The 9,274-nt window shown below is 43.2% G+C and overlaps 1 protein-coding gene across 1 annotated transcript; it reads left to right on the forward strand.

Annotated features, from left to right (window-relative positions):
• The first annotated feature begins 796 nt into the window (after nt 1-796).
• LOC118426278 (DBH-like monooxygenase protein 1 homolog) lies at nt 797-6,392 on the forward strand. The gene is made up of 12 exons (XM_035835611.1): nt 797-1,141; nt 1,931-2,077; nt 2,336-2,518; nt 2,614-2,700; nt 2,910-3,101; nt 3,410-3,512; nt 3,686-3,852; nt 4,150-4,335; nt 4,706-4,765; nt 5,011-5,144; nt 5,345-5,516; nt 6,231-6,392. Exons 1-12 carry the CDS (start codon nt 866-868, stop codon nt 6,390-6,392), a joined length of 1,869 nt encoding a protein of 622 aa, XP_035691504.1. The 5' UTR covers nt 797-865.
• The last annotated feature ends 2,882 nt before the right edge of the window (nt 6,393-9,274 follow it).

The raw sequence follows: 9,274 nt of genomic DNA on the forward strand, positions 1-9,274 counted from the left end.
GCGTCTAACTTCCAGCAATACGTTCACGTTAGTGGCTCAAGCCCGCATGTATTTCTACCTAGGTGGCCTTTTTTTTACCAGAAAGGGAGATATGTATGTTTTCGCTGTATTCCAAAGAGAGAAATTTGCCCTGAAAAAATTGTCCTGAATTCACAGAAGCCACTAGGCGACCCAGCATGAAAGTTTAAAGATTTTTAGTACGTTTTTTTGGGGGGTGAAATTTTGCAAAGCATATATTGACCCTTAAGTACGATATATTGCTTCAAGTTCACTTCAGTTTGCAAAAGGCATACCTAGGTTGTGACTCGCATCGGTCATGAATATTAATGAGCTTGCCTCATTTACAGCAAGATTATCCTTTGGTTAACCGAACGGCGTCTTCTCTGATTGGCTGACAGCTGACCATGGTTTGTGGCGATTATTTCTAATTCGGGAAAACGGAGGCGATACAAAGGGCGTCCTTGTGAGGACACTGTTTCGCCTTTGCGTAGGAGAATGGTTGTAACAGGGATGTATCGCACAGAATTATAAAATGATGTCTATCAAAATGTTTCTTATACAGTTGTATTTTTCCTACGCTACCTGTCTGTGCCTCATTGTGTCTCAAATTATGTACTTTTCTGTGGCAATATTGCCTGACCATGTACCAGGTACCCACGCAGCTTGGATTCTCATTGGTCTTTCTCGTGCCAATGGTGACAATTGTTTATTGTGTGAAAAGCTTCTATGTTTGCCAACAAGATTGCCATCATCAATTCTAGAGTGTTTGTGTGGTAACGCTTTGTCACATTCATAGCCAGTACCTCAGAGCTCGGGTACCGGTTAGTTCAAGAGTATCGTGGAACAGGGGTTTGTGAAGAGAGCCATGGCAAAACCCTGCAAGAGTTCCCACTTGCTTACTTTTGCCATCGTTTTCGCCATTTTGGCGCGTCTTGTGAACGCCAGCGGTTTTACCCACCACGAGACGCTAGACGAGGCAGGAAAGTACAACCTGTTCTGGAAGTTTGATGAGGAGAAGATTGAATTCGAAGCTCACGTGCAGACGACAGGATGGGTCGGGTTGGGTCTGTCCCCGAACGGAGGCATGCCGGGGTCCGACATCGTCATCGGCTGGGTTAAAGACGGGAAGGCGCACCTGACGGTACGGCTGTATAAGATTTGTACTTCATATGCACGATTCTCTTCTGCTTTTTTCCTGGACCTGAAAAAAAATTAGTGTACCGGATTTTGGACCGATTAGAGAATGAACAGATCATACCGGCAGGCGCGTTTTGAAGCAGACCTGCCCAAGAAAATGACAAGAGCGAAGAAAAGGAGAGTTGATAGTATTTTTTTTTTTACTGTCAAACTTGGTCTAAGTTAACGTTGTATACATAGATAGGTTTTTGAAACGCCAGTAGAAGTCGGATACTCAATCAAATAGATTCATTTGCAGCGAAATGGACCGTTGTTTTGTCCTCACTTTTCTGGCAACATATCATTTCACGAGCTAATTGGCACGGGAAAATAGTGCCAAATTTTTTTAATGGATGATAAAGAGTTATGATGTATTTCTTACATAAATACTCTTAGCCTTCTTCGCGGCCGTCCGCCAGCGGTGGCGTTTATTATTTGGGGGAGCGCTGATTCATGGATTCGCGATTTTCAACATATACCTTCCAGCGGGCGCAGGCATGACCTTTCGCCGCGGATTTTCAACATATGGACCGAGTTTTTATACCGGAAAGGTCTTGCCTGCGCCCGCTGGAAAATATATGTTGAAAATCAAGAATCAGCTCTCCCCCAAACAATAAACGCCATGGAGCGCTGCGAAGGAGGCTACTGCTCACATATGCGCTTCAATCTCGGTACAGCAATACAATGTTGTGCTGTTTCATTCTTCACTGTTTTAACATGTTGTGCCTCCATATCAATTACATTACACCCACAGGACCGATATGCAGACGCGAAGGCACAGCCCGCTGTGGACGAAAGCCAAGACTGGGAGCTGGTGTCTGGGAACGAGAACGGGACTCACACCGTCCTGAGGTTCAGTCGAAAACTCATGACCTGCGACACTAAGGACCGCGTCATCAACGTTAGTGATACTAGTATTTAGAATTGAACTAAGCAAACTACTCATTCTTGTCATATGTCTACTAGTTGTTTCTAAGACGTTTCATGTTCACACAGACCGTACACTAATTATGACCAGACTGTATGCTTCAACATTGAGAAGGAAGTGATTCATCAAAAGATTGAAATACTTGCAATTGCTCGAGAGTGCTCGAGACGACGGTTGGCCAAGAAAATAATTTTGAGCAACACGTAAAAGTCATATCATCTCTTCCCACAGAAGGATACCATGCGCGTGATATGGGCGTGGCATGACGAGGATCCAGAGGAAGATTCTGGCGGTGACGGCCCCGGGTACCACTCCTCCAACAGGGGAGTCAGGAGCTCCATCCTCATCACCCAGGCCGTCCCAGAGACCAGTCTCCCGGACACTACTTACACCTTCGATGTCATCATGAACAACGTAAGATCTCATCATTTCTCTGTGTACCACTAGTAACGTAGATTTGTGATACTTTATGCTGAAGTAATCTTATATGTATTACCTTACCTGCCCAGGTATCCATCCCCAACTATTGGCATACGTTGTACTGGTGCATGCTTATCAAGCTGCCTGCTATGGACAGAAAACATCACATTGTCAAGGCAAGTATTCGAAAGTTTCATTTTTCATACCCCTTCAACTCATCAATCAAATGTTGTCAGTAGTTTCAAAACTAGACACCAGATATCTTTCCGAATTTTCATTCTTAAGTATATGAAGAAAAGTTTGATCAGAATGTGTGAGGATTTTGTGCAGTACGATCTTACTAAAGCACCTAAATGACTGAGATATTTACCGACTGTTGATGTAGATGGAGCCGGTGATCACGCCAGGGAATGAAGGACTAGTTCACCACTTTCTGGTTTACAAGTGCAGGAGGAACCTTACCACTACCCTACCAGACGATCACGAGGGGCACAACTGTTTTTCACCCGGCATGCCAATGGAATGGGGGGAATGCTTCGAAGGGGATATCATTGCCGCATGGGTCACAGGAACAGGGGTAGCGCATTTCGTAATTCTGTCGTGGCAAGATGTCAATGAGGGTTATAAGCTAAACAGAACAGAACTGGCGTGGTACATAAGTTTTACATCGACATAACTTTATTTGGTTTGACCTAAAACTGTTGAAGAATTGAGAATTACAAGACTTATTCACCTCAGAGAGGAACAAAGTGGCCACTTGATTTGAATTCCATAAATAGATCCCATTCAAAGCCAATTTCATTTGATTCCAGGTAAGACACTCTCCTCCCGATAACTTTAAAAGGTCATCGATGTAATGCTAACAATGTTTACATCCGATTTCAGGCTATCACGTACCCAGAGCACGTGGGTTACCCTATCGGGGGCGATGACGACACTGAGTACGTAATGCTGCAAATGCACTACGACAACCCGCAGATGCTACCAGGTCATTCATTGGTTTCTCACGATGCTTTATATCTAACCCTTACTTTTGGCTAACCAATTATACGTCTTTTTAAATTCCTATTCATTTACGATATACACCACCCTTCACTTCAGGAACTCGATCGTTGACATTCCAGGGTGATACTCGACTATTAACTAATATCTTTATCATAGGCTTGTATGATAGTTCAGGACTAAGGCTCATCTACACACCAGAGCTAAGGGAGAATGAAATTGGCATCTTTGAGGTGGGCATGAGACTGGGGAAAGAGCATGTCATCCCACCTGGTGCAGACAGCTTCACATCAGCAGCTTTCTGCGATCCACAGTGTCTCGGCCAGGTTTGTACTTCAGAACGTATTCTAAGCGACAACCCTTACATCACGACAACAACTAATTTCCTCTGGTACCGAACAATCGGGCACGCAGCTTTGGTACATTGAATAATCAAACCACGTAAGGCGTGTTGTGCCCTCAGCCCTTAGCTTTAAGGATTGATTGTAATGTTGATAGTCTGTCTATGAAGGGGTGCAACGTCAATATAAAAAGTCATTCGTCTTCTAATGTATCGTTCTATTATCATTTTTTCCGGCTGCATTCTTGACGACCGATGACTTAAACGGATCTTCCCCTCCTAGTACCTTGAGGAACTCGGACAACCTATCAAGATATTCGCAGACATTCTTCACTCCCACCTTCTCGGTGTTCAACTCAGCTTGAAGCTGATCCGTGATGGTGTGGAGACGGACATCTCGCGAGATGACAACTACGACTACAACCTGCAGTACATGAGGCAGATGGGGGAAGAGATTGCCATCTACCCGGTAGGTGGCGCTCGCTCTCGTGAATCTCTCGCTCTCTCCCGTTCTCTCTCTCCTCCTCCACGACGATTTCCTCGGTTGATCTCGAACTGTTTTGTTCGTACGAAGCGCACCGCTTCTTCGATACCTGATACTGGAATGCAACGGTTCGCAAACAGTTCTCTTAGGCCAAATCCGATTACGTCTAGCCTGAATACAATCCTTCGTAGTGACGCTGGTTCAATACTATCGCTTACTAACCATGGTTACGGAGGATGGTACTCAGGCTACATTGCGTCACCCCAGTATAATTCTCAGTCTACAGAAAGCCTTTAGTGACTCTTAGTCATTTACTCAAACTTTTGAGATGACGTTTCTATGTTGACTGTTACAGGGAGACACTCTGGTGATGGAGTGCAGCTATCGTTCTACTGACCAAGACAACGTTGTTTACGTAAGTCTATGGTTCCCTTCATTCCAGACCCATGCTGTGATGTAGTTCTGCACTTTGTTGTCGTCTATGCTCCGTTCCGTTGATGCTAAATGCACAGTCTCCATTTTAGCTTTTACCGCTAGTCACACTAGTGTTTTCCTCTTCTAAGTGTTTCGATTTTTCGATTCATGTTTATGTTGTTTAACAGCGATGTTATGGACCAGAACACTCATATTGTTTCAACATTTCTACGTCCCAAATGACAGGGCGGTCTAGGTGCTCTTGAGGAGATGTGTATGGACTTCGTGTTTTACTACCCGAAATCCAAGCTACGAAGCTGCGACAGCCAGCCGTCATCCAGCAGGACCCTCGGCTTCGTAGGGGTGGAAGATTATATCCCGTAAGATTTTTTTCATCGTCATCATATTTCATATTCCACCTATTCCACATCTAACGTTCCCGAATTCCCTGCTCAATTACAGAATAACTCCCAAATGAGTTTTGCAAGCAAAATATTACCAGCCTGATTATGTATGACCTATTTCTCCATCTGCCCCTTTATGGTAAGGTTTTCATGACCAGTGTACTCTACCATTGTAGTGATCCTTTCCAAATCCTGGCACCACCAAGTTTGGTGAACAAGTCCTATGAAGACGTGATGGAGGGTTTCCAGTGGACAGGTGAAGGGGCGCAGCAGTTCTCCTCACACATCCTGGACGGAAACTTCAGCACATTCTGTTTGGGCATGGGCAACGGCTCTGCAGACTATTACGTAAGTATACTACAGTGTACTTAAATCACAAGAGTAATGATAACACTGTTGATTGATATTACGTTAGGTCTTTTGCTGTCAACTATGCATGGCGAACATTCTCTTTGCCCCCCAGTGGTCCTTTTACCCGTGATGGTATGAAAGAATATGTCACCAATCTGTCAATGAATATAGGGTCCACCATTGCATAGCAGCCACCTTTGCATAGCAGCCACCTGGCCATAGTGGCCACTTTTTGTCGGTCCCTTGGATTCGTAATGATTAAGAAATAGGCTTAGCGGCCACCTGTCCAACGCGGCCACGGCCACACGATTTCCGGTCCCGTTGATACAGAAACACTGCCTATTGCAACCATACTGCAGCCTTATGTCGCCTTGCACCGAGTTTGAAATTGTAGTTTGCGAGGATTTCGAGTTCCTGACAGGGTCATTTTGGCGGTAGCAGAAGGTATACATGCCTTTGCCATGCCATGAAAGTCTTTGTCGGTGAATGTTACTTGGTGAGAAAGATTAGTGGGAACTGAAATCATGTGTAGCTTGGTCATGGTCAATTGATCAAGATTTTCTCTATAGCGGCCACCTGTCTATAGTGGCCATATTTCCCCAGTCCCTTGACTGGCCGCTATAGACAGGTTTGACTGTACATGAACCAACGACATAAAATGTAACGACAAAGATGAACCTACACGGTCCTATTCTTTCTGCGGAACTACAGCTGAAACCGATGAGAGAGATGCCCTTACCCCGCGGGGCAAGGGTACATCCGCCGGACCCCTGCAGCCGGACTGCCTCCAGCGCCTACCGCCCGCGGCTCGCTGCACTTCACGTCTGGGCCACTGCCTTCCTGATGCTGTCGTGTCAAGTTTTGCACAAGTAATAAAGATGTCTGATTTTACGAAGAAAAGTGTGTGTGTGTGTGTGTGTGTGTGTGTGTGTGTGTGTGTGTGTGTGTGTGTGTGTGTGTGTGTGTGTGTGAACGTGAACTATCTGTGTGAACGTCTGGGCCACAGCCTCCCTGACAAGTTTTACACATCTAACAACTTGAGATGCTTGATTGTGTGGTTGTGAGGTAGATTCCATATCTGCCTCTTTTCAATGGCATTCATAGCATTGTTAAGAACAGTTAAATTGTGTCCATTCATTAAACACTTTAACAAGTTAAGACTATGATGGGAAAAACAATTTAGATATCTTGCTACCTGAGTGTACACCTAGCAACACACGTATAATGCACAGATGAAAGTATTACAATATCACAAATTTAGTCGATTTGACCCTTTTCGAATTTATGCTTTCTTAACTGTCCTCAAGAAAAAAATAGTTTGACGTGGAAAAGACATGTGTATGTTTTGAATATATGCTGCAAATCTAGCTGACCCTATGGTTTTTTGGGGTGTGTGTTTGAACTATCAGTGGATGATAACCTGCATCTGGAAGATTCATATGGCAAAAGAATGTACCTTGCATATCGCTTATTGGTCATCTTTAAAGTCCTGTGTCTAGTATCAAGACATGGACCTTGTCATAACAAATTGTTTTTATTTTCCGTGTGTGCCGTATAACTTCTTTTTGAAAGTACAATAAAATTGGTACCATGGTCATTGTGTTTGTTGTGTATACGTCCTTCTCTCTTGATTTAAAAGGCCACAACAACGTTACAATTTTCAGTTCTCTGACCGCCAGCTCCGATACCATCTGATGAAGACAGCACATCTCAATCCATGTTTGTTTGTTCGAACCTTTGTTTATTTATGAAATCTCAAATCGGCCCACTGGCCGCTTTTCATTGACTGGTCATGAGGGAAGAGGGAAGTCATATATCACAAAATATATCACAGAGGTACAGATTACATCATTTAAAGTTCCAAGACATTGTACATGTACTTGTACATGTTTTACACATGTATAGCACAAAAACATAATGGTGAGTGCTAGTGCATGATTTGAGTCCGTTTGCTTTGGTGGACTATGAGTAGAGCTGATTAATAGATTAAGGAGCCGATCATGAACTGAGTAACACCCTTGTGCGAATATTACATAGAAAGGTACGCGGATGCTGGAACTGACTATTTCAAGATATATATATATCTACATTTATTATGTACAAACATACACACGTAGGGCTGATTCACACCTCTCATACTTCAGGCAGTTTTGACACCACCAATGTAGCAATGTTTACATACGTACCAACTTGTCCAAGGGTGATAAGAAATACTTGCAAAGACTTACAAGAAATTAAGCTTCAGTAGCTTGGGGTCCAGTCTTGTTAGATTAATTTGCACAGGTTCGCTACCGGCAGTCGCTATCCCATCTTGTTAGCGTGGCCGGACCAAAGCTACCAAGACTGAACTCCAGGCTAACACTACTCTCTACGTCTAACCTATCAGTTGTCTGCATGGTTCACGGTCTCATATCTGCGCTCTTCTTACATCTCACAAAACTCTCAACCATCCGATAACTAATAAGTAGTAATCCCAAAGAATAACACAAAAACGTCCCTTGCAAGCAGTTCAAAGATGGAGGACAAAGTAAGTCGGCATTACATCTCAATAATTCAATGATTTCTGCACAATCGAGAGGAAGACATTAGTGGACTGTTAACTGGGTGCTTACCGGGCCTCAACACATATTAATTATCGTCATAAATTAGCCCTTGCCATGACCTCAAAGCACTCATTGTCATGAGCAACACTATGGATGAACTACACTAGGAAGGCTGGTTTCAAAGGCCTTTGTTGTTGTGAAATAAACGTTAAGTTCAGGCTCAGAGTGGGTAGCAACCGAGGAGTTGCCACTGTAGAAAGTGGTCAGATGTGGAGTTATAACTGATAGGAGGTGTGTTGTATGTGTTTACATGGCGGAAGTAAATTCTCCTTTAATTGTCGTCGCCCCGAACAGGGATAGAGTCAACTCCAGGTCACAGAGAGTCAACTCCAGGTCACAGAGAGGGGATCCAGACAATATTTTTAACTTTTCTAAATAAAAACGTTCAGACTATTTTAGATAAAAGAGTTCATTCACAATAATTCTAAATTGTTCAAAAATTTAAGAAATCATGACAATCTGTCCACCCTTTCTCGAGTTATTCTCTTTCAGAGAGAATGAATGTATATACAAAAATTGGCCCCTGTGCTAAAAAAAAGCCGCTAGACTTCCACCGAATACTCCCAGTCCCAAGAGCTATCCGCTACTAAAAAATCATGAGCCTAGCACTTACAGAAAATCTGACCTCAAAATTTTACTCTCTGCTGCATTACTGTATGTTCCCCCTTTGTTGGACTTCCCTCTTTATTACCCCTAGTCCAACAAATATCATGGAGATCCAGCCTCAATTTCTTGTCCACAGCCAAACGTTCTCACATACATAGTCCGCTCTAGTACCAGGTGAACCATGTTCAAACTTGACATTCATTCACACAACCACTTTTTACCTACGAAATGTCCTGAATATTCTTTCACACTTTCATAAGTTATGTTGTCCACAAGCAAATACATGAAAGTATACAAAGCCAGCTTCAGTACCGTAGAAAAACACCATTTTCTTATAACTGAGTGCTCATTTTTGTCTGCAGCAGAATGTGTCCTCTGTGTAACCTTTTCCTAACCTGTAGGAAAAAGTGTGGCAATTAAAATTATTGCCATGGCGACGGTGTTATTGTTTATAAGTAAAAAAAAAGATTGTTGTTATTAATGGATTTTAATAGTCGTATTTCATTCGCCTGACGATTAATGTTCAGAGAGCTTTTATTTATTTAT

Source organism: Branchiostoma floridae, chromosome 1 (assembly GCF_000003815.2).
Source record: "Branchiostoma floridae strain S238N-H82 chromosome 1, Bfl_VNyyK, whole genome shotgun sequence".
Taxonomy (NCBI): Eukaryota; Metazoa; Chordata; class Leptocardii; order Amphioxiformes; family Branchiostomatidae; genus Branchiostoma; species Branchiostoma floridae.